Below are 25,062 nucleotides of genomic sequence, written 5' to 3'. Positions count from 1 at the left end.
TATATATATATATATATATATATATATATATATATATATATATATATATATATATATATATATATATATATATGTATATATATATATGATATACGTGTATATGTACATATATATGTATATCAAAAGATGTATTTGGAAGAGAAATAACTCACTCCTCTTAATTAAGAAAAAAATTTAGTGGGAAATAAGATGTAGAAAGCGCATCTGTATAGCGAGTAGAACCAGTTCTTGAGTCCTCATCAAACGTTCATTCAACAGAGACACAGACTGACTCCTATTAGACCGCCCGCACAATACCACAAGATGGGAGTGCTTAGAATGCATAACATGAAGAATGACCGAGAACTGGCATGGAAGTAGTGAGTAAATGATTATTGACGGGTGATTCAGCCAACAGGTGAAATAAAGGGTTACTTGGTTGTACTTTCTTAAGCTAAATTGTTTACGTATATATACATAACCTGACTGTTCTGGTCTTTGCCGTTCGGACGTGTTGTTTAAAAGGGATTACAGACAGGAAAGTACTGATTCGTAGAGAGGTTAATTAAAGACCGTGGCAACGAGGAGAATTAAGAAATAGTGGGGATCAAATAGGAAAGGGTAACAGAGACATGCTATTAACATTTTGTAGTTATTTGGAGGACCTCTGAAGGCTGTACCATTTGTCATTCCAGCTAGTCCTTACGGAACATAAAAACAGGAGGTCAAGATAGAGTTTTTCTGCTGGGAAATCTTTCTGATATCTGCATCCCGAACCATTGCGGTCGGTTTATACGAATCATGAAGAAAAGGAAAACCCCTAACAGATCAGTGAACAATTGCAGCAGTGTTAAAAAGTTTAATCGGTCTATTTAATACTTGAATTCATTTTTCTGCCATCAGATTTGAAGTGTGGAACGGCGATGCAACACGAAAGGCTCATTCCCTATTTGCCATTCGTACTTCTCAAAAAAGGCTCTGGTGACTAATGTCAATAGTTTTCAAAACGGTGTACACGACGGTAGGATACTGCTGATACATATCTGTGTGTGTGGGTGTATAATGTGGTATGGGAGGAGAAGTATTTCGGGGAAGGAAAGAAATTGTGGTGCTGCAGGAGGAATACATCATGATTTGACAGAAGTAGTAGGGAAAGGAAAGTACGCAGAAGGAAGATCTGTTACATTCAGGGCACGATAGTGATAAAACCTGAATAGGGGCGGACCCCAATTCAAGAGAGCAGTGATAGGGACGGTATTGAAATGCATGTATTTGTCGGCACTGCAACAGGAGCTGCTTGCAGTAAGCACAGGCATCGTCCATAACTTTTTCTCCCCGGTGCAGAGGAAAGCCTTCCTTTCTGTAGTAGTAGTAGGAGTAGCATTAGTATTAATAGCATCTGACTGCATCAGAGTTACAGGTGAGTTGAAGCAGCATTTTATCGAAATAAAATTGAAATCATATTTGGGCACAAACTATTAACGGCACCAACCATCTTTCCTCATTTTTAGTTTTCGAGTCGCCATCGTTGTGTGCTGCTGGAATAGCTTTGCTGCGTAATTATTGTGCGCAAGAGAGTGGTGTGTGTCTGTGATTGCACATTCCTGTTTGTACATAACCTACTGTTCTTGTATCATTCCTCCGATATCCATTCCTCTTCAGCTTATTCTATTTCTACGTAACATCACATCATCTGGATAATGTATAAAGTGTTACGTTCCTACTCCAAGAAGGCGGAACGTAAACATGAATTGACTCGATCAACTGGTAATACCGCTGAAAAAATTAACGGTTATTCGGCAGCTGATGGTACTGCTTCATCTACTATCCACAGTTTATCACCATCTTATGGAGGAGGTGGTGGCACGATCATGGAAGATGTTCGTAACGGCCAAGTTGTTCCCATAGATAGAAATGGACGCATTGAACCTGCATGGCCTAGTGGACAAGCATTCTCGGAGAGTTCTTCTTATGAAGCACGAGAACATTTCGAGCGTAAAGTTCAGCGTGTCAAGAAAACACGCGGTGAACGAGACAGTAATCGAAAATCGAAAAAGAGCAAAGTTGGTTCTTCCATTTCAGCACTGTTACGTTTCATTCAGCACTTTGTATTATGTTAAATTGATAGAAACTATGCGTACGCTCTGCTACATTCCTTATGCAGTTAATTTTATTTATTCTACCTAATTTAGTATTTGTTCGGTATGAAGGACGAATGTCAGACTTTTAAAAATCTATAAAACTTCCATTTCTTTCCTTCAAATTTCTACTGGTTCATTATTAATGCTGTTTGGATGCATGTGGTTGTAACCTGGTTCATTATTAGTGCTATTGTGGATGCATGTGGTTGTAACCTTGAAATTGAGAAAGAATAGGTCAAGTGGGTTTGGAAGTGAGGCAATAAATCTACAGTTCATTTCTTTGCTGTAATTTAGTGATTCCCAACCCTTTCTTGATATGACATCATTTGGTCTTTTTATTTATAACAGATTCAGAAATCCAAAAATAAATTCTCATAACGTGATACTAAGCTTTGGTCAAAACTTTCAACGTATTAGTTAAACTTAGAGTAACACTGTAATATAAAAAAAAAGGAATGCAATCTTTAATAGCCCTCGCAGACCACATTTTAGTTCTTGCGGACCACCTGTTGAGAACCATTACTGTAATTAGATAAGTGAAAGGTTCTGTAATATTTTCCGTGCACGAATAACTCTTCATACTGTACAATTAATCAGTTGTAAATACTGATGCACATTTGTTTTAACTATCGCCAAATTTTTTGAAACCCCTCATCTTTACCTGAAAATATAACCTTTTTTTCATTTTCTTTGAGATTCAGATTCGAGAAATATCTGTTCTAAAGTTAATTTGGATAGTCTTTTTTTTGAATTTCTTTTTCTTGAATTTTGGAGGCAGTATTCGAACATATTTATTTTACATCTTTTTGTAATTACTCTCGATGAGTGCTGAACAAACCGTGTGAAAAATCAGTGAATTGAATTTGCAAGGTAAGCGACCTTGTTTGCAGCGAAATAGAAAAGCTATATGTTGTTGGGAGTTTTGAGAAGCAAATCGTGTATGAGAATAAATGCAAACATTACGAAAATGACAAGTTGAAAGGAAAGACGAAGGAGAAAAGAGGGTAGGAGGATGAGGCCTTAGTACCAGATGAATTAATAGGTAAAGGTTTTATTTTTTCTGATTCATTTTGCACTGTTTGGCAGAGTATGAAAGTAGCAGAACGGAAATTTCTAATATTTTGATTTCTACTCAAATATTTAAAATAATTTGCCTGTTTGCTTTCCATTAAAAAATATACTTATTTTTCAGGTGTCAGAAGTACTGTCAAGCATAGACGGTGTTTCAGCACGAGATGCCCTACTGCAGTGGGCACAAGATGTTACACGCGGATATCCGGGTGTTAATGTTCGCAACTTTACCAGTAGTTGGAGAGATGGTTTAGCCTTCAATGCTATCCTTCATCGTTATCGACCAAATATTATACAGTGGAATAAAGTATGTTAGTTATTCTTTTCATAATTGGGTAAAAACCGCTTTCCACTATCCAATTCGATACTAACGTTGAGAAGGACTGTGTTGATACAATGGGCATATTTCAGAAACTAGGAGAAATCAGAAAAACTTAGTAGCATTTGGCTGATAAGGATCAATCTCGATTGTAACAGCGATGATTTTATTACGTCTCTATAAAGTTGGAAAACATCACTTTTACTTCGTTACTTGTAAGGCTTGAGTTCAAAAGTGAGTCAAACAACTAATAACTTCAGATAATTGGCGAAAGTGTATCAGCTCGCGATCGTCTGAACAATGCATTTGCAGCAGCTGAAAGTGAATTCGGTGTTTCCAGACTGCTGGATGCAGAAGATGTTGATGTTGATGTACCAGATGAGAAGAGTATCATCACCTATGTTTCTTCGCTTTACAACGCTTTACCGCATACTAGTGAATTGAGTAAAGTCAGTTTTACTCCTCTTTATCTACAAGATTATGAATCATTTGAATGCCATTCTCCACAGAATGGTACAATTTCTTTGAAAATGTCGGGAGTAGAAGGGATACATCTTGAACTTTGCTTTCACAAGTTGAAATTTAAAAATTTGATTGGCAAAGAGTAATGCGAATTTTTCTTCATTTTTAATAACACTGATAGAAAGCATAGAACTGTCAATGGTATGGTTGTTTCGGGTATCTTTTTCTCTGGTAAATTTTTGTTTAATAAGCTACACGTAATGTGTCTCTTCAAGAAAACATGTTGCGGGACTTCTGAATTATTTCAAAAGATTTGGCAACATCTGGTAACAAGGTACCATTAAGAGTTTTAACTTCTTTTGAAATTGATATAGCTTTAGGCTTACCATCATTCTATGCACTAATAAAGGATTTTTTATCGTCGGGAAAATGGAATTTAAATTAGTTCGGTCACCAAGTTTAGTAGCTGTTAAGTTTCTTTTTTTTAAATTGTATTTTCTGAAGAAGGGACCCCAATTTTAATATTTTACCATGGAAAAACGATATTTTTAGAATTCGTTCAGATTTTGGTTTGTTATTAGGTTGAAGTACTTACATTTCCAATACTAGACTATTCTACTTATGTAGCGATCGGTATGAATAAAAAAGTGGAAAACTAATAGCTGCATATAAATAATACTCAGTGGGGAGCATCTTGAATGCAATTTAAATTTTAATGATCGTTGATTAATTGAAGCTTGAAAACTTTTGTTTTTCATAGGCAGATGCTTTAGAATCCATGTTTTAAAGGATGGAAGCTTTTTCAACACTCGAAAATTATCGCTGATGAATCATTTTTAGTAGTTTAATCAACCGTTATCATTTATTCGAAAGTTATTTTGGATTAAAGTATGTGGTAAGAAGTCAGTTTTCTGAGCAAATTTTTTTGTATACACTTTATATACCTACAAATAACTAGCCTATAAAACCCAAATTAATTATTAGCTGCTAGTATTTTAGTACTAGATTTCCAAAAATGTTTCCCAAAAGAGTTCTAACAGAAAACAGCCGTGGATGGATAGCTTTGGATAGTTTTTTCGTTTGTTTTCCTCACAAATTGCAAGCAACGGTTATAAAAACTGTCAAATAGTTTTTAATTTATGGGTGATGTATAGGATGGATGGTTTTCATGGGATACTTTTCTACCATAATTCTATTTCTTGGGAGCTCCAGTTCTGCACTCATGATGTTTCACATCATTATTCCTGCAAATTTTTTTTTTCAGAATAAACACAAATTTTATATGACTGTCTTCTTGGGTTTTTTATAAAAATATATTTAGATCCTACAAATTAAATCATATATATTAAAATGCCAATTCAGTTTACTATGAATCCTGATGACTTTAAGTTAATTTCATCTACTGACACTAAAATTGAATGATCGTGTCAGTCTTCGTGATAGAGAATTTCAAGGAAGGATTTTTATTCTAACTTGTTATTGAAATAAAAATCCTAAGAAAGAGAGGAAGTAATTATTTGTTCTTGGACAAGTAGTTAACTTTCTTTTTCGGTTCTTTAACTACAAATAAGTGAATTGGATTTGCCGACATTCCGAAATAAGACCACTTCAAGCTCTAAATTACGTGGTTCTTGCATGAAATGTATCTGGATTACAATATTTATTCCTTAATTTCTAAAACTGCACAACACAATGAACGTTTTTCGCACATAATTTGATGTGTTGCTGACAGTTTGATGTCGCCGATCAGCTAATGATAATTGTTGCCATATTCAGTATGAGGATGTCATGTATGAATACGAACGTGAAGCGGCGGAATGGTTACATTGGATAGAGCGGGCTACCCGTCTAATGGACGATCGTCAATTGCCAACAAATCTGGGAGAGTTACGCCGATTAGAACATGACTTGGAACGATTCAAATCAGAAGATTTACCACCGAAAGCACGCGAAAAACAGCGTTTAGCGGATCATTATGCCGAACTTCATCAGCTTTTCGAGCGTACCGAACATTTGCATATTCCTACAGAGCTAAGCACTCAGAGTCTGGATCGATCTTGGCAACGATTACTTCGTTCACTCAACGAACGATTCAGCTTAATTGAAGAACAAGCCGGAGTTCAGGTATTTGAAAATGCTCATATGTGGATCTTTACTACTTATTTTCATTTTTATTGTTATTCTGTCCATACTTCGCTATTCGCTTTTTAACTAGTTTATGTTGCTTTAGCGTTTAGTTTCATCTGTTCACTTTATGTACTGTTTTTCCTTAACAAAAGCAAGTTCGAACAAGTTTATGCTTTTGTCTAACTTTCTGCTCAGCTCATAGATTGGGTGACACCAGTTTTTCAAAGTGGAATTGTACACATTCTAGAACAGAGTGAAAACAAGGGAAGAACTTTTAATGAAGAGAATGTCAAATCGAAACACTGATAGTAATGAATAGAATACTTTTTAGCAATATGCTGACTTAATAAAAAGGCATTGTTATCAGCTGTTATTCGCAGAAGGAAGTAAATGAAATACTTTGAGTGGTAATATTTTTTCCTAATTGTCATTTTTATGATAGGGTTTCAAGTCATCATAGAGGTATTTTATAGCGGTGGATCGTATAATCTTTGTTAAAAACGAAAAAGAGCGGGAACAATAAAGAAAGGAAAACTGTTGGATATCTTCTTTAATGAAAGTAAAATTTTTACGTGAAAAATAGGAAAGTGCTTCTCGTAAAAATATTTCTTCGATACCAAAATTTCTTTTCTGGATTTCGATGTTCGTTTTTTTCCCTTTTAATGTTTCGTGAATTCGACAAATCTCTGTAAGAAAGGGATTACCACCTTTTAACACTCCTTTTCCATTATATCCGCGTTAGCACTGTTTTTTCGGAAAAATACGTTTCTTTTAGCAATTCCATCTTCCATTTACACTTTACCTTTCTACGCCTTATCGCACTTTTTCCCTTTGAAGAGAAAAATTCCCGGATTAATTTTCCTTGGCTTTTCTGTACAGAATGAAATAATTTATTGGCGTTACACTCATACGCCAAAGCTAGGAACAGTACTGTTGTGCGTTAAAGGGTTTATTTTTGTACTGTCCATTCGTTAGACGTTCAGTTTTGAGAATATCAGTTACCTTGATGTGAGTTGATAAACAGTTTACGTAAATTTTATGGTGCAGTTGCGACTGTTTTTAAATTTTTTTAACAGAAGCACATATGTGTTTTACGTGTTTAGCAGAATTCTCTACAGCCAGTCAGCAGTCCATCTAATTGCTTTTTTTGCTGATATTCCTCCGGACAGACTATGAAGTTGGCTATTGTTGAAAATTTTCCATTCTTGAAATTTTCAGGGTTCGACAACCGATATTATTAGTCGCTTGGCGCGTGGAATTGGAATAACGAATGAAAAATTGGATTATATTTTGAACAGAATTGAAGATGCTGAATCACGAAGTTGCTTTTCAGACAGACTTTTTTTTTGAATTGAAAAGAAATGTTCACTTTGTAAACCTTAAAAATCAAGTTTTTCTTTCCATTTCTATATCAAACAAAATAGGTCTTTAATCAATTGGTCAACGAATGGGATATTTGCGGATTCGGCTTATCAACTCATTATTTAAATTCGCACTTTCTATAATTACTATTTGAAACTGTTTAACGTCGTAATATTGCAGTTGATACGTCACGACCAGTAGATTTGCAGCGCCTTATTGATGGAATTATTGATGATCTTGTAGCACTGGAAGCATCAATTAGTTCATTTTTTGAGGATGTAGACCAACTTAAACGTTTGCGTCATCCCGAAGCAAATGATTATTATCAACAGTATGTCTCTCACTTTTAAAAGTAACTCAGTCATTAGATGAGCAAATTGGATTAAAGGAAGTGCATCCTAAACTTTTCTCGGAAAAACGTCATTGCGTGATCAAGTTCAACATACAGTCACAAATTGCATAGAGCATGATGATTTTTCATCGGTATCATCTGAAGATATTGATAGAAGAAGTCGGCATCCCCCTAATCTTTTAAGTATAATTAAAAGTCGAGAAGTACAACTGGATAATTAAAAGTCGAGAAGTACAACTAGTGCCCTTAATCTTTTAAGTATAATTAAAAGTCGAGAAGTACAACTGGAAATTGTTGGAAGTATTTTTATCACTATCAAAAGTAATTTCCACTTCTATCCTCCAAAATTTGGTGTATTATTATTATTTTGATTAATAATAATGATTATTATTGTCCGAATGCAGTTGTTCTTGTAGGGTATATGGATTAGAACAGCGTCGTCAGGCTTACCTTTCGAGATTACGTACACAATTTGTGACACGTCTTGGCATTCGAACGGAACAACTGATGCGAGAGAATGAGCAACGGCGTGAATCGATACGTCGTACGACGTATGGACGCGTAGAAGATTGCATACAGTGGGTTCGTTCACGGCTGGTAAGCTATTTTATAATCAGCGCAAAATTGCATTCTCGATAATGAGAAGAGGGAGGAAATGCTGAAAAGAAAGCAGAGTATCTGGATCAGAAATCTTTGAAGTTCTGCCAAGTTTGGAAATTTAATATTCTGGATGAGAATTTCTCTTCTCACTAGAAAGATTTCAAGGCAATAATTTTAGGAGAAGTTATCGGAGATGGAATTTGTCGAAGATTTGGAGCAGCTGGAGAGCATGTTTGAAGAACATAAAGTTGACAACCACGAAATACAGGACTTTCGACAGAATGTTGATGAATGTATCGCTAGACAGGTTATTTGGTTTCTTTTTTCAGAATATATGAAAAATCATCTATGGAAGGGGGGGGGGTCGGAAATCAGAAAATTGTGAAACGATCATGATAAAAATTGTAGAAAGTTGCATGGAGGATTACTGGCTTTTATCCTAGAAATAGAGTAACTTTCCACTCATCACAGCAAATAGAAAGGTTTTAGAAGCATAATTTCTAAAGGTAACACGGTTGTTTGCTGTGTGAATGGAAAAAATTAAAGGTTCGGTGAAACGTCCTAAATCTCCTGTAAATTCTTGCTTTATCTGCGTCCTAACAGCATATTCTACGTGGACCTTTAACATATGTCTAATCCAAGCTAACAACGGTTATCTTAAATAGCTGCTAGATCATGATCTGCATAGGACAGTAAATAATACAACTGGTAGTGCACCATCCGTGTAGACATCATCGGTAGATAGTTCAACTGAAAGAATTGATAGTCTTTTGATTTTAGTTGGGTATGAGTACATGTGGATTGGAATGACCTTGGCATCGAGCAGAAGTTGTTGAAAAACTTTATCGTTTTACACACTGTCCGAAAAGGAATCATTAATTGACCTTCTACAATTTCTTCCTTCTCTCTTTCATGCCCCGCATCCACTCCTCCACTCCTATCTTCTTTTCTCTAAGAGAAGGTCATCGGTGTTTATTTCATCCCACCAACTCACCTTCAAGGGGTTTTTCTATGGATCAAATTCTACTGCGATAAGCAAAGCATATCATGTATTTGCATATGTCAACTTCCTAGAAATTTGATTGCTTTTCAAAAAAGAAAAAAAAATCTAAAGAATTTAATAAGTTCAGTCCAAGATTATTTAACGCCATCAGCTTCTGGATCAGTAAAAGTTATCGGGTAATTTGGAATCATAATTGGTTCTCTCATAAAGGCTGGGGACTTTCATCCAAAAATTATCGAGACTAGGCGGCGCATTTTCAAGACATTGTTAGGAACGAAAGTAAAGTACAGTATGTATAACGAATTGCGAAAGGACAGTGGGCAGTAAACGTGAGATTATGGGAGAAAATATATAAAATTCGACGATAAATTTGCTTATGCCATTCGAATGAGAATTTGAAAAATAAGAAAGAAATAAGCGACAGTTTTTCTAGAAAGTTGGAAGCTAAAAGTTAATGTTCAGTTTGGCCAGAAAGGAAGTTAATGTTCAGTTTTGCAGAATTCTATTTCCAGGCAGAGATATCTGCGGAAGATACCCATGAGTACTGCGAATTACTTAGTATATTGGAAAGCGAATATCAGCAGTTGCGGGATTTGTCAGCTGGACGTATGCTTGATTTGGATACTTTAATCGCTTTTATCCGTGGAGCACAGCACGAAATTGTATGGATCAGCGAAAGGGAAGATATTGAAATTTCTAGAAATTGGTCCGATATCAAACAGCTTGATTTACCGATGCTGCAGAATTATTACAAACAAGTATTTTGACTTTTATACTTCTAGAAAATTAGGTTTCCCATACAAATCGTTCTATTCAATAATTCTTTCCATTTCAAGATACTCGAGAAATCCTTTTCATTCTTTTTCTAGCTTCTTCATGAAATCGAACTTCGAGAGACACGTTTCAACGACGTACACAACAAAGGCGCAGCCCTTCTAAATCAAGGTCATCCAGCTATCCATGTAATTGAATTTTATCTGAATGCAATGCAACGAAAGTGGGATTGGTTGCTAGCACTATCGAAATGTCTTGAACAACATTTGCGCGATGCACTCAACCTTAATTCGGTATGATTCCACATACTTTTAAAGATATATATATAAGAGTACGTATACACAAATGCAGTAAAACATTTTGGAAGTTCTTTTCTATCGCTAATGGCATTGTTTGACCCAGAAACAAAGTCAGGAAAAAATATGCTTATAAAATTGGAAGTGCCATTGTAGATTTTAAACTCATACTCCTTTCTGTTCCTATTACCTTTTTCGATCTTTCATAGCAAAATTTAACTTCAAATTTAATTACCATACTTAGAAATAAAATCATTTAATTTTTAACTGTTTTCTTTATATTAATTAATTTCTTCCGAACTTTTGTAAACTCATACTTGTTGCAAAAATATTTCATTCATTTCTTATTGGTAAGTAAATGGATAAATGCGGCTATGGTTACTAACATAAACTCTCCTCGTAAAGGTGTTGTGCATATCAGACGTACAAATTTGTAGCATCAGAGCATTTGTATTGAATTTCCGACAGTTCAAGTGACCCTATTAATGATCATTAGTTTAATAGACATTTAATGACTGAGGTAAAAGAGCAGTGATGAGTTTAGCAGTTCTTTTTTTGCAAACATTCCATGAATTGTTTCAAAGTCTTAAAAAACTGTTGAATTTTGATGAGATGTCAGCAATCTCGAAATGAATATAATATTTAATAAAAACGAAATAAATTTCAATTTCTTTGCTTCAAGCACGGAAGCGACTGTCAGTCTTATTGTTTGCTGTTTTTTAAAGTGATTTTAATACTGAATCTCATTTACATCTTCACGCATTTATGGTATGCATTCCAGAGCACTAAAAAAGACGTTCAACGGAAGACCGGTTCCTGAAAGTTAAGAACTCAGAATCTTAAATACTGTTTTGCAGTTCATGGAAGATGCGAATGCTGCGGAAGAATGGATGATTAAGCACTCTGAAATGCTGAGGAGGAAATACAATAAAAGCGAATTTTCACTGGAAGAAGGTGAACAAATGTTGCGCGAATTGGATGAAATCAGTGAATTAATCAAAAAATATCATAGTATTTTGATGACACTTACCGAACGAAGTTCCCAGATTTCACCCCTATGGCAAAGAGGTGAACGAATTCAAAGACCGATCTCGGTTGTTGCTTTAGCCGATTACACCAATAAAGATATTACAATTAGAGAAGGTGAGGAATTTCGCTTTTATTCAAACGTCTTTCCTAATGAAATATTTCATTTCCGTGAATTCCTCCTAGCTTCTGTGATGCCCATGATGTTGCGCGTCTCATCGTGTTTTGCCTTATATGCTCTTTGATTATCGATTATGTCGATTTCGAATACCTTAGTTAAGTATTCACTTCCATAATGATTATATCAGTGCTTTTGTAGAGCTTTCCTTTCTAATCAAGTGATAGTATGTTCTTGTTTGGCGACAACATTTTGTTATTTAGGCGATGAATGTATGTTGACCGATAATTCGGATTTGATACATTGGAATGTTAATGGCCCAGGTGGTACAGAAGTTTTGGTACCATCTGTGGTGTTCCGTATTTTACCGCCAGATGCTCGCATTACCACATATCTTAATCGATTACATGGAAGTTTGGAGAAGTTACGCCGACTTTGGGGTCAAAAACATCGAATGGTACGATACAACATGGTGCTAAATACAATGGCTCAGATACGGTAATATATACTTCGTACAATTCATAGTTATACAAAAAATTGCGGTAAATATATACTTCGCATAATTCATAAATATATAAAAAATGAAATTATGGAAAATCTTGTTTTAAATAGTAAAAATGCTTGGCATACAATATTTCCCGTTGCTAAAATACTTTTGAAGAAAGATCTTTGTTTTATGAGGACTGACCGAAATTTTATAAGGATGAGGGTAGTCACTGCATCATGTACCTGTTTGTGATCTGAAATCTCTGATTTTTAGTAACTGGAATCTGAGTACTTTTGTTTCAATGACTCCAGAGGAGAGAGATGCGATCATCAAAGCTTTGAATGATGATGCGCACAAACTATTCTCCGAGTTGGAACAGAACGATCCGTTGGCGATGCGACTTAAGGAAGAACTGAAACTAACTAATGAACATTTCTACGATCTCCTAAATCAGATGAATCGTCCCAAGGGTACTATTGATTTTACAAATTCAGAACTGTTTGGACCTGTTATGCCCTTAATAAACTAAATAGCATGTCGCTCTGCCATTCTGTAATTAGCATATTACAGAGCCCGAAGTTGGAGCTCAGTTTGATGCGAAAATTGCGGAGTTGCTTGGTAAACTGGATAAAGCATATCGGAATCTGAACGATCGAGTTATGCAGGTACCAATTTGAGTCGTCGTGAAAAATGTTCAATAATGACATCAACTCAAAGGGATTGAAATTTACTATATTTATGGCACTTCACTTTTATTTAAAAAATTCATTACAGAACATTCCAAGATCACGAGAGGAGCTTGAAAAGCTGACCACTGGACATAAGGATTTCGAAGATGGATTGCAAGCACTAGATGTTGATGTATCAACTGTGAATGAGCTTTTTCGGCAAATTCCTGAACCAACACCATCACAACGAGCTAGTTTCGATCATCTGAGTGATCGTTGGGAGGATTTATGGGAACTGTCAAGGATGTATGTTGAACGATTAAAATCTTTGGAAGCTGCGCTAAATGGACTCGTTGAGGTAATTGTTGGATAATTCTTGTTCTCATTCTTCATTATTGTGTTCACATTCCACTTAAAAATACAATACGAGAACTTGGGCAATCCAATGTTTTTTTAATGCTCATAGTTTAATTGGTTCTGTTGTTGATGTTCACCAATCCTGTTAGGTGATTCACTCTTACTTAGCTTCTAATCTTATTGTTGAGATGCTGATAACAATTTTAAATTTTCAGAAATTTCCCACCGAAAAAAAAGGATAGATCCTTAGTAATGAATAAGTATAATGGTATTGTTAAAATTACAAATTTGTCACTTTTTTTCAAGAAAATATTTGGAGTATATTTGACTATTTATGATAAATATTGTTAGCTAGGTACTGTACAACTAGTATTTTCGTATTTTTGAATACTTCGTCAATTTCTTTCCGTATAAGAGATCGTCGGTCGCTGCTCTCGGTCACTCACTTTGGTTGACCTAAATGAGTAAATGTTTGGAATCTGAACTGAACTAAGCCTGAGATTCGTATGGTTTTATACATTCTGTTTTTGTTCTAACCACCGTATGTCACTATTGTTACAGTTGACCTCCATTTTTCTTTAGCTAACACATATTACAGCTGATTATCTCGTTTCATAGATCAATAAAAATAAATAAATATCAGTAATATAAATATAAATATCAGTAATATACGTGATTTGAACTTAATTGAAGGGCATTTTACTACGTATTTATGTATATTATTTGGCTCTTCCGACGAAAGGTTATGGAAATAATCCAACATATGATCGCAATTTATTCTTGTAGTCGTAGATCGTTATATGTGACAGGGAAAGTTTTTCTAAAGTATAAGTCAAGACTTACTAAAGTTTACTGGTTTATGATGTGAACAGTTTTTGTAGGTGACTGATATTGTACGACAGCATGAAATCATGCTTAGTTCATTTGATGATATGCCAGCCTCTTTGGATAAACTGCGAGGCGTTCACTCGCAGTTGCTTGAGTTCAATATGGTGCTGCAACAACAACAGACAATCGTTGATGCTCTCAATCGTAATATTGCTCTTCTGCGTCAGCACATTTCACGAACTCGTCAATCGCCTAAGTAAATTTTAAGGGATTGTATATGAATTGGAAACGTAGTGGGAAAATGTTTGTGATGTCCAGTATGGCGTCAACCGATCGTTACGTTAAGAAGCAGAATTGTATTGTGGGCAGTGCTATTTCGTCATCATAATAAAAATTTGGTTTAGTCACTTTGTAATAACTGTTTTGTAACTCCAATGAGAAATTACAAATTTTGATACTGCGAAATAAAAAGGGTCAATTATTTGTAGTCATCCAGATGTTGATCGACTGGAAGACGAAGTGCAAACATCAACTGTTCGGTGGGAAAACGTTTGTTCGCAGGTGGTCGATCGTTTAAAAACTGCTGAACATGCTCTGCAAACTCAAATGATTTACCGTACCGAATATGAAAACGAAATCAGATGGCTTGATAATGTCGAAGCGACCATTAATAGGTCTACTCTGTTCTTGAAAACTTTTTGGAATATATTATTGTTGTTCTGATAGATTGCGGTCTTGTACTTTCAATACTTTCTGTTGTTGTAGCCTTATGATGGAAAAAAACTGATATTTAAAGATTGGAAAAATAATTAGTGTTCTCAATTTCTTCACCTTTTCTATTAGAGTTCTTCCTCATGATTTTACAAATTTCTCGACAAATCTATGAAATTTCGACAATAGGAGGAAGTCGTCGGATGGTTTCAGATTCTTTTCCATCACTTTCACATTTATCCAAAAATTTCTGTTTCAAACAATGGGATACGAAATAAAGTTTATAGTTTGCGCAAACCTGAAGAACTTCTTCCGGAGCAGTATCAACAACAATTGGATCTACTTATTGCCGAATATTCTCAGTTACAGGAACGTACTGAGGCAGTAGAAAATGTGAACCGTGAAGGTGGAAAATTCATTCGTGAAGCAAAGGTTTCTTTAATCGCAATTAGTTTTAACTGATTTTGAATTGTATCATTTCCACTGATGAACGATACTTGATTATTTTTACATCAATTTTTATTTTGATCATTCATTCAGATAATTAATTTCCATCCGAGATTGCCGAACCCAGTAGAGGTTTCTCACCTAAATTACGGGAGAAAATTCGGTAGGTCCTTTAGACGCAAGATTGTGTCACGTTTTTCAAGATGAAAGTCCTGTTAACTTATAGGGTTACGACAGTCGTATGGTGCAATATATGGAAAATGTTATCAACACTCACGGTCCGGACATCCGGAATAGCTTCCATCGTTCAAAACCACAGCCGAAGAATGGGGTCCAGCAAGTAACAGAAGAATTAGAACATCTAAATAGGCGATTTGCTCAGCTAAGCTCACTAATACTTGAACGTCGCAACATAATGCAAGTACTAATCCAGAATTGGAAACGAAAAAAACAGGTTAGTAATTTTTTAACGTTTTGGAGCTTATTCATCAAAAGAAGTTGACTTTTTTCAACAACAAAACATACATTAAACACAACGCCTTGATGGAGTATGAGCTTTTGGAAGGAACCTTCTTACCGGCAATACTTTTTTTTTTGAACCTTTTTATAATGAAATGGCAAAGCGCTAAGTTTTTTGTTGGGAAATAACTGCACAGGAAATTAAGATTTTTGAGAATCAAAAACAAAAGATTATTAAATGTTATTTTTATGAATCTCAGACTGCATAATCCCGGCGGGATGATTGCGCTTTCAGTCGATCGAATACTTATATGTTACTGCAGTGAAGTGAGTCATGGCATCACTTAATGATGCTACTGACACGAAATAATTCCAGAAATTAAATGGCATTCCAAAAATTTGAAATTTCGAAACCAACCGATTTCAACAAAGTTGTAACCAACTGCGCGCCGACACATGCTTACATGTTATAGCATTTATTTTCACTACTTTTTTTAACACTGTCATAGTTCCTAGCGGCTTCCAACATTCTTTCTTATTTCCATTTGTTCTACTTCTCTTGGCTTTGTTTGGCCATTCATTGACACTTTTTTAGCTAGCTTCCCTTGTTAACATCAGCAGCAGCAGAGTAGCAAGTGTTAAAAGCATTAATTGATCCGAAATTCCGCATCGGCACAATTTTTCCCGAATTTGCAGGGTATACGATTGATTTGTAGTTTAAGATCAAAGTATTGTTCTCGATGATCTGACATTCTGATGATCTGACTATTAAATTTGGTATTACGTAGATGTTAATGGCATAACAACAAATTCACTGTCTAAATTTCACTTTTCCCAAGAAGCCATTTCCAAGTTAGAAAAATGCAGACTTTATTTTTATTCAGAAATGCTTGTTACCTTCTCGTAATACGGTTTTCTGGTTAAATTCCTTCAGCTTGTTGTTACCACTTCTAGGCTGAAACCGAAAAAATTTGTCGTCAAAAGTTGTGGTTAAACAATTTGTGAGCTTTTCCAGAATGAGGAAAGTGCAATTTTGAATTCGTATACAACTTTATATACTAACACTAAATTGACTTTTCCAAATCGTATGCATGCTTTGAGCAACATTTTAGATACCCAACAATTACGCAGGTGGAAGACGTATCGAAGAACGAAACAACCTAGAATTTTGTGAATTTTAAAAGAAGAAATCAAGGGAATTTTTACGATTATTGTGCTACTGCACAATAAAATTACTATTTTATTGGGTATTTCAGACTGCACTTCACAAACCTTTCGTTTTTTATGCGCTGTTGCAGTTGTCACTGTTGCCTTTTAGTTGCGTGCATTTTTGCTCCTATTTCTTGCTTCTTTTGCTTACTTTTCTCACACTGAGGTACTATTTTTTAGATCGGTTGGTTTTGGCTTCCGACGTTCGTCATGTTGTTGTCCCATATCGCTCATTCACTTGCAGGCACGCACTAAAGTGTTGCAATTAAAAGATAGCATTACTTGACATATAACCTCTACTTTGCGCAACACATACATCCATCCGTCTTCCTGCTGCTACGCAGATGTCTTCCATTTGTTGTAGGAAGAGGACGAACGAAGACGAGCTGAAGAGGAAGAAAAACGTCGCCAGTTTGAGGCAGCTCGATTGAAAGCATTGGAGGATGCTGATCGCCTCCGGAAGCAACGTAAAGCTGCTGAGGACGCACGTCGAGCAGCAGAAGAAGCTGATCGTTTACGCCGTGAACGTGAAGCAGCAGAGGATGCACGTCGAAGAGCGGAAGAAGCTGATCGTTTACGCCGTGAACGCGAGGCGGCAGAGGATGCACGTCGAAGAGCGGAAGATGAAGCACGGCGAAGAATGGAGGAGGATGCTAAACGTAGAGCTGCGGAAGATGCAGCTAGACGAAAAGCAGAAGAGGATGCGAGGAGACGAGAAATGGAAGATGCGGAGCGGGAAAGGAAAAGAAAAGAAGACAGAGATCGAAGACGTCGTGAGAAAGAAGAGGAAGAGCGTCGTCGTCGAGACGATGAAGCAAAAAGAGAACGTGAAAGGAGGAGGTTGGATGATGAGCGCCGACGTGCAGAAGACCGTCGTCGGCAGGAGGAGGATGAGTGGCGTTTACGTGAGGAAGAGAAACGGCGATATCGTGAGAAAGAACAAAGACGACCAGAAGTAGGCTCTCATTTATTTGTATCCAAATCGTTAATCTCTGTTTCTGTATTTTGGGATTGTATGTAGCAAGTTGGAACACAACTTCGACTGTTTGTCAACGAAATGATTTTCAGTTGATTTTTACGAAGTGCTTCACTCAGTTACTTCCGAGCTGTCACACAACCCAGCACTCATTCTAAGAAACAACACTTAGTCGATTAACCGATAATTTGTTTCAGATGCCTAACCTGAGTCATGGCATGCAACAGGCAATTGTATCCGAGGGTGGTGAACTGGAAGAATTTGAAGAGAGTCGGGATGTTCCGGAGAGAGCAACAATAGCCGAGCATGAAGACGAAATGCAGATGTATCAAGAAGAAACAATTACCAAGACGCAATTTTACGAAATGGAAGGCATTTTGCACAAGCAAACTGGCGAAATTTTAACTTTTGTTGAGGCCATACGCCAAGGACTGCTAGATTTACATTCCGGTGGAGGGGAATTCTACGATATTGTTTCGGGTGCTAGAATTAGTCTGGAGAAAGCTGCGGAATTAGGATACATTGATGGTGGTTTCCATGAAGTCCTTAACACTCATTATGGTGTACGTCATCCAGAAACTGGTGAAAGTTTATCTCTGTTAGAGGCTATCCAGATCGGCTTGTATGATCCGGATATCCGTCAACTGCGAGATATTGAAACAGGTGATATTCTGCCAATGTACGATTGTATCTCACGAGGAATAATAACACTTGACACACAACATCGACTGGTTAAAATGGGCGTGTTGAAGCTGCCACCTTTGTCACTAGAAAGTGCTATTGAACAAGGGGTAGTAAATAAGGAGACGGGCCACTTTACCGGAAAGTATACGAGAGAGACAATGCCACTCAAAGATGCGCTATATAACGGATATATTCAGATTGGCGGATGCCATCCGCATACGATGATTGCTACCAGCCTCTCTGACTGTCTTGAAACGGGCCTAATTGATGGGTCCACCGGTGAATTTGTGGACAAACATAGTGGCGAAAAAATTACCTTACGCGAAGCTGTTTCGAAACAGTATGCACTCCTAAATTTGCATGTTCCAGAAATAGTGAAAACGGATGAAAATCGACGTATAACATTAGGCGAAGCAATTGTACGCAATGCAGTGAACACCCGTCAAGGTAATTTTAATGATTTACTGAAAAGTCAGACTCTTACGCTTCAAGAAGCTTTTTTAAGAGATCTCATACAGAAACCTCTGACGCTTACAGAAATCAGTCAAAAAGACTTGATCGATTCAACAAATAAATTCATAGATGGAGGCACTAAGAGTCGCTTCACATTGTTAGAAGCAATTGCTGTTGGTTTATTGGATCCGGATGTACGTCATATCGTAGATCCTGATGAAAAAGATGTGATTTCCATCGCAGAAGCTTTGGAACGAGGACTGTTGGAACCTGATGGCAGAATTATGCTTCAGAAGCAGCAAAAAGTTTTTTCTGTGAACGAGGCAGTCAGTGACGGGTTACTGATAAAACGTGTACGACATTCTATTTTTAATGTGAAGGGTATCAAGAATACGAAGACAGGAGAAAATCTAACTTTTAATGAAGCTGTAGATCGCGGTGTAATCATACTGCAAGCTGAAAGGGTTATAGACCTTGCTACAAATGAAAGTTTTCTTATAACCGATTGTATGGACAAAGATTTATTAGATCCTATGCTTTTTGAGCTCTTAACTACATTGCTGGGTATCAGAAATGGTCCGAAGCAGCAGGATATGACGGTGATTCATGCTGTAGCAAACGGATTCATTGATCCGCAAAAAGGTATTTATGTTGACAAACGGACGAATAGGGAGCTATCCCCGAAGCAAGCATATGATGATGGATTGTTAACACTTAAAGGAGCCTTGCAGTTGTCGGCGATGCTTGATATCCATCCTTCTTTGGTAACACCAATCAAAAAAATTGATCATAAGAGGCGAATTAGACGGCCGGGTCAAAGAGAAGACACCACTACCAACGAAGTGAAGGTAACACTGGCGGAAGCCATGAGGCAAGGTTTAGTCGATTCGCGCACTCATCGTTTCCGGCAAGGCGATACTGAGATGAGTTTCGAAGAAGCATTAAGTCAGGGGTTAATTCACCCGTCTGATGAATGGATAGTTCCGTCCAGAGCAGGTGCTGGTCCTACTGTGGAAGAGAAAATAACCGAATCTGTGGCTGAAACTGCACAGCAATTAGCGCCGAAGTTTTATCCAGATAAAAATGTTGAAGAAACTGTTACAACTGTTAGGAAAGTGAGAAAAACAGAAACAACAGCACTGGGAGGTCCAGGCGGTGTGTCTGTTTATCGTGCAGTAACGGGCAGTAAGGATTCGTTCGAGATACCCGCTGATGGTTATCATGTTTTGGAGGCTGAACGTAAAGATTATGTTAATCTTAGGACAGGAACTGTTTCCCTACCAAATTTGAGTCGTTCACTAACTCTGCAAGAGGCATTTCAATTAGGTGTCCTCGACAGTAAAAGCATTACTGTCGTAGATCCATCCAGTGGCAATCATATTCCTATTATCGAAGCAATGAATAAGAAAACAATCGATAAAAACGGTTGTATGGAACGCGATGGTCAAATGATCAATTTCGAAACGTTGATTAATAACAAGATAGTGCTGGTGGAGGCTGAGGCACCAGTTGGCTTAGGAAATTCTAAAAAGAAGGTGATACAGTTTTCACCAGGTTCTGAGGCAGTCATAAGTTTTCGTCCAATTGGGACTCCAACTGTGGAAGAAACAGAGCAGTCTTGGACATTTGATTCAGGTAGAGGAGAACTGGTTGATCATGTTACTGGAGAGCGGCTTACCCTTGATGCAGCTCTTGCTTTTGGTAAAATCAGCCGAGAGGATCTACGTGTCTTCGATACTTTGACTGCACGTGAAATGTCATTTGAGGAGGCTGAAAAATGGGGTGTTATCGATGAGAAAGATCATTATTATTTGGATAAACGGGAAAACAAACGATATTCTTTGGCTCAAGCGGCGTTACAGCACCGTGTTTTTCCAACCGGTGGTGTACCAGAAAATGCTTCTGATGCAATTCATACCACTTATAAAATACAAAAGCGAAGTGAATCATCGAAAAAGGAAGCATTATTTGGTGAGACCGCAGAATATGCGGAGCAAACGTTAGTGAATGCGCTGGATTCGGATTGGTACAGTGCGCAGAGCGGTATGTTTACAGATCCGCAGACGCAAAAGCAAATGTCTTTGAAAGAGTCAATAATCAAAGGATTATTCAATCCATATAGCACAACCGTACTTGATAAACGTAGAATGCGTGAACTTTCACTTTTAGAAGCTATAGATGAAAACATTATTAATGATACGGAGGGAACGTTGTTGGATACAGAAACAGGGAAATTTATTGACCTAAAAACAGCGCGTTCGCAGGGTTTTTTAAAAAGCAGAGGTTTGCCCGACAGTCTGGAAGGAGCTTTGGTATCTGGAAAGCTTGATTTGTCTACAGGTCGACTGACGACACCAGGTGGAGGTAGTGTTAAAGTTGAGGATGCGATTGCAGCTAAACTTATCGATAGCCAAAGTATCATTTTCCGTGATCCACTAACAGGTGAAGAATTGCCTTATAGCGTAGCGATTGAGAACAAAGTTATTGATCCTGTCAAAGGCATAGTTTACACGAAAAACATGACCGAAGTAATGACCTTTCCTCAGGCTCTTACTAGTGGTGTCTTAACTGGCTATGGTTCAAGAGCGTATACTCCACCGAAGCCTCAATCAGCACGCCTAGTAGAACGGAAACTTCAACTTACTCCTTATGCGCCAGAACCTGTTAAGAAGTCAGCAGTTGCTGTTATGGAGCAACGTGCTTTAGGTCCAGGACGTCAGGAGATAGTTGACTTGGGTGGTGGAAAACAGGTAGTGGTAAAGGTTGTGCGTGGAGAAGGTGGCGTAGAGAGAGGTGAGTACATTGATCCTTCATCTGGAATGAAATTTACAATCCAACTGCATGGTGATCCCTACATGACTGAGGCCAAGACTGTCGTAAAAAGTACCGCACAAGTGCAGTCTATTCAGTTGGAACCGCATGCTGAATTTGTTGGTATTGATAAGATAAGAGATAAAAGAAATGGTCGTGTCATGTCACTGCAAGATGCTCAGCGAATTGGTATTGCACGCATTGACAAAAAGGAAAGCAGATGACCAAGACATACTCGGTTTTCAGATCGAACATTCAAAATGCTGTCACGAGGGGGGTGGTCGATGCTCGCGGTGAAAAGTTAAGCTTGGAAGATGCGGTACGAGCCAAGTTAGTGGATTTAAAAAGTTTAACTTACCTTAATCCAAAGACAGGTGATGCTTTAACACTGGCACAAGCAGCAAATATGGGTCTTGTGGATGTCACCTTGTCGGAAACATTACCAAAGGGTGTATCTCATCCAGCAAATGGAGAAAGGATATCAGTACAAAGAGCCATAGAACTGGGTATCATAAATCCGAAAACCGGTGAAGTAAAGAATCCGTTCACGAATGAGAAATTAGCCTGGTTAGATATCATGAAACCGGTATATACAAGCCTTACAATGGAAGGAGTGTATGATCCAACAAAAGGATATGGAGTGCCAGTGTTAACAGCTCTGACCGAAGGTCTTATTGATGTGAGTACAGGCCAATATTCAAATATCATTACAGCAGAGACAATAACTCTGAAAGATGCTTCTAATAAAGGCTTGATTGATACTGAAACTTACAAAGCCATCACAGAACCTTTTCTGTTGGATTACCGTACAAAAAGAAAACTTAATCTGATTGAAGCCGTTCAGAACAAATTAGTGGATCCTCGAAACAAGACTATTCAATTTGATGAACAAATTATTATGCCTGTTTCCCGCGCAACCGCAGAAGGTAAAATACCACTATTCATTGGTGAGAAATTGAAACGTATTGATAAAATGACATTCGCGGAAGCGTTAAGCAAAGGTATGATTGATGTTGCGCAAAATCGATTTACTGATTCTGATTCGGGAAAACAGATGTCGATTAATCATGCAATTGAGGAAGGATACATTGATACCGGTAATGTTGAAGCTCAGGAAGGTTCAGATGATCGAAATCTGGCAAATATATTGTTCACGGAAGAATTCGACGAGATTTCCGGGCGAATAAGGGATAAAAAATCGGGTCTCTATTTGACTTTCAAATCTGCTGTTGATCGTGATGTTATTGACGGCGATTCGTTGTTGCACGATCTGGAATCCAGCCATACAATGACGATAAAAGAAGCACTGAATCAGGGACTTATCGATTCAGATGGCAGATATATCCATACACGTACGGGAGTCAAAATTACACTTAAGGATGCCGTAGCAAAAGGTCTGATCGCCTTGATTTCATCTCCTATGCAAGCTGCTCAAGCGGTCACAGAAGCTGTGAAACGTCGTGATGCTGAAGGTTATAGGTTTAAACTGGATTCAGTGGACGAACGGAAAATTGGAAGTGGCACACCACGCTATAGAGAGGAGATAATGATCGGAAAGCTTTCATCACCTCATCGTTCTGAACCTGGTCTCTCACGTCGAGTCAGATCCGTCTCAGAAGCATCACGAGGAAGTAGAGGAAAGAGCCTGATTGATGATCCTCAAGCTATGGCTGATTTACAGCACGAGTTTTTAGATAATCTCCGAGGACGTGGTTTTGATGTTGAAGAAAAAGTCATCGAACATCCAGAAGGTAGTTCACGAGTTTCGGTCCGTGAGGCGACGGAAAGTGGCCTGCTAGATGTTATCACTGGTGATATTGTTCATCCAGTTAGTGGCCGGCGGTACTCAATTCCGCGAGCAGTCCATATGAAAATGATGACTCCTGATGCAGCCAAACAAATGATGGAAACATTGAATATTTCTGTTGAGGAGCTGGGACAAACACCATTAATTGAATCTGTTAGTGTTAGCCCTTCAGAATCTGGAGTTAAAATTTACACGAAGACTGTCAGTTGGCGCGGCCAACCATCTGAATTACGGCAAACTACTGATCCACTTGCGCCATACACAACCTATACGTCATCGACATCATCCACAACAATGCGAACTTCCGATGTGTTCACTCAGTAATTAATTACCTAGTTTTATTGTTATTTTTGTGCGCTGTCTTTTGCTTTTTCAATACTTCTTGTTTAAATACATAATTTGTCTTCTTGCTTAAATACATAATTTTGCTTCCACTTTAACTTTTTTTTCAGAATTTAGTATGGGAAATAATGATCACATTTTTTAACTGAATCAAAACACTGCAAGACCTTTGCATAAATTTTTCGCTGATTCATTTTTGATAGATATCTTTCAACAGTTGGCTGTGTGAAACATCGTTCATGTCATGTACTCTAATTATCACATTTATACGTTTTCGGCATTCTGTAATGCTTTCTATTGAATTTATGTTTTTTTATGACGATGGAGCTGCTGTAGTTTGGATTTTCCTAATTTCGAATCGTTGTGCTTCCCATAGGTTTACCAGAGTAGAAAAATAGTTTGCACATAGATTAAAATTTTAACCTCGAAAAGCATATTACCATTTAATTTGGTTGATTTGAAATCACTGTTGTCTCATTAGCTAGGGAAATAGGTGGTGTTATATTTCAGTTCTTTTTCAGACGAACCAAGTTAAGGAATGCAGTTTAAATATGAAAGCATACTATCATTGAGAGTGTCGTTTCCATTAATCTGAAACATTCATCCAAATATTACGGTTCTTTTTCTTTATGAATTCAGTCATTTGCTACTCTTCAATTCATAACATTTTGTTATGTTTTTCCCACATGAAACAATGGGAACAAGAATTACTAACTGCCAACATTTTTGAACATTACCACTCTTTCATTGCTCCTTCATTTTTAATAAAAAAATATAATGGTCATTTATAAGTAACAAAATGAGTAACTACCGCAGTTACTGAACTTTGATCTGAATGATTGGATTGAGTGATGGGTAATCCATCTCATCTCCCTTTCTCGCATCAGTTAATTTCATACCATCAATTCATGCGCTTTCGAAATGAAATTCTGAGATTCTTCGCATTTAGAAACACTCACTTTTGCGTTCATCATTTATGTTGTCATTTTTCTTCTAACTAAAATCGATTTTGTAATATCTCTTTTTTTTCAAGATTTCTTATTGTATATAAATTTTTAGTGCAAAATATATCATCAATAGCATGTGAAGTGTGGTTTGAAACCCCAATGGGAAAATGATGACGACGACTGCACAATTTTGAGAATTTTAGCACAGAAATTTATTTTTACTCCTTTTTGTTGGAATAGTGCTAC

At 37.1% G+C, this 25,062-nt stretch overlaps 1 protein-coding gene across 1 annotated transcript; it reads left to right on the top strand.

The window, feature by feature from the left end:
* Window positions 1-1,679: 1,679 nt before the first annotated feature.
* LOAG_00505 (hypothetical protein) lies at window positions 1,680-23,851 on the top strand (the record flags this gene model as incomplete). Its single annotated transcript, XM_003136045.1, has 22 exons — window positions 1,680-2,042; window positions 3,313-3,498; window positions 3,771-3,959; window positions 5,749-6,096; window positions 7,318-7,420; window positions 7,642-7,792; window positions 8,230-8,410; window positions 8,592-8,720; window positions 9,929-10,174; window positions 10,286-10,483; window positions 11,344-11,629; window positions 11,894-12,128; window positions 12,391-12,587; window positions 12,688-12,782; window positions 12,892-13,143; window positions 14,024-14,226; window positions 14,459-14,644; window positions 14,969-15,113; window positions 15,355-15,582; window positions 17,161-17,751; window positions 17,970-21,883; window positions 21,967-23,851. 22 exons carry the CDS (start codon window positions 1,680-1,682, stop codon window positions 23,849-23,851), a joined length of 10,311 nt encoding a protein of 3,436 aa, XP_003136093.1.
* Between the last annotated feature and the right edge of the window lie 1,211 nt (window positions 23,852-25,062).

This window comes from Loa loa (assembly GCF_000183805.2).
Source record: "Loa loa unplaced genomic scaffold supercont3.70, whole genome shotgun sequence".
NCBI classification, from domain to species: Eukaryota; Metazoa; Nematoda; class Chromadorea; order Rhabditida; family Onchocercidae; genus Loa; species Loa loa.
The sequence above is the reverse complement of the archived record's forward strand: the minus strand, read 5'-3'. Positions and strand labels throughout refer to the sequence as shown.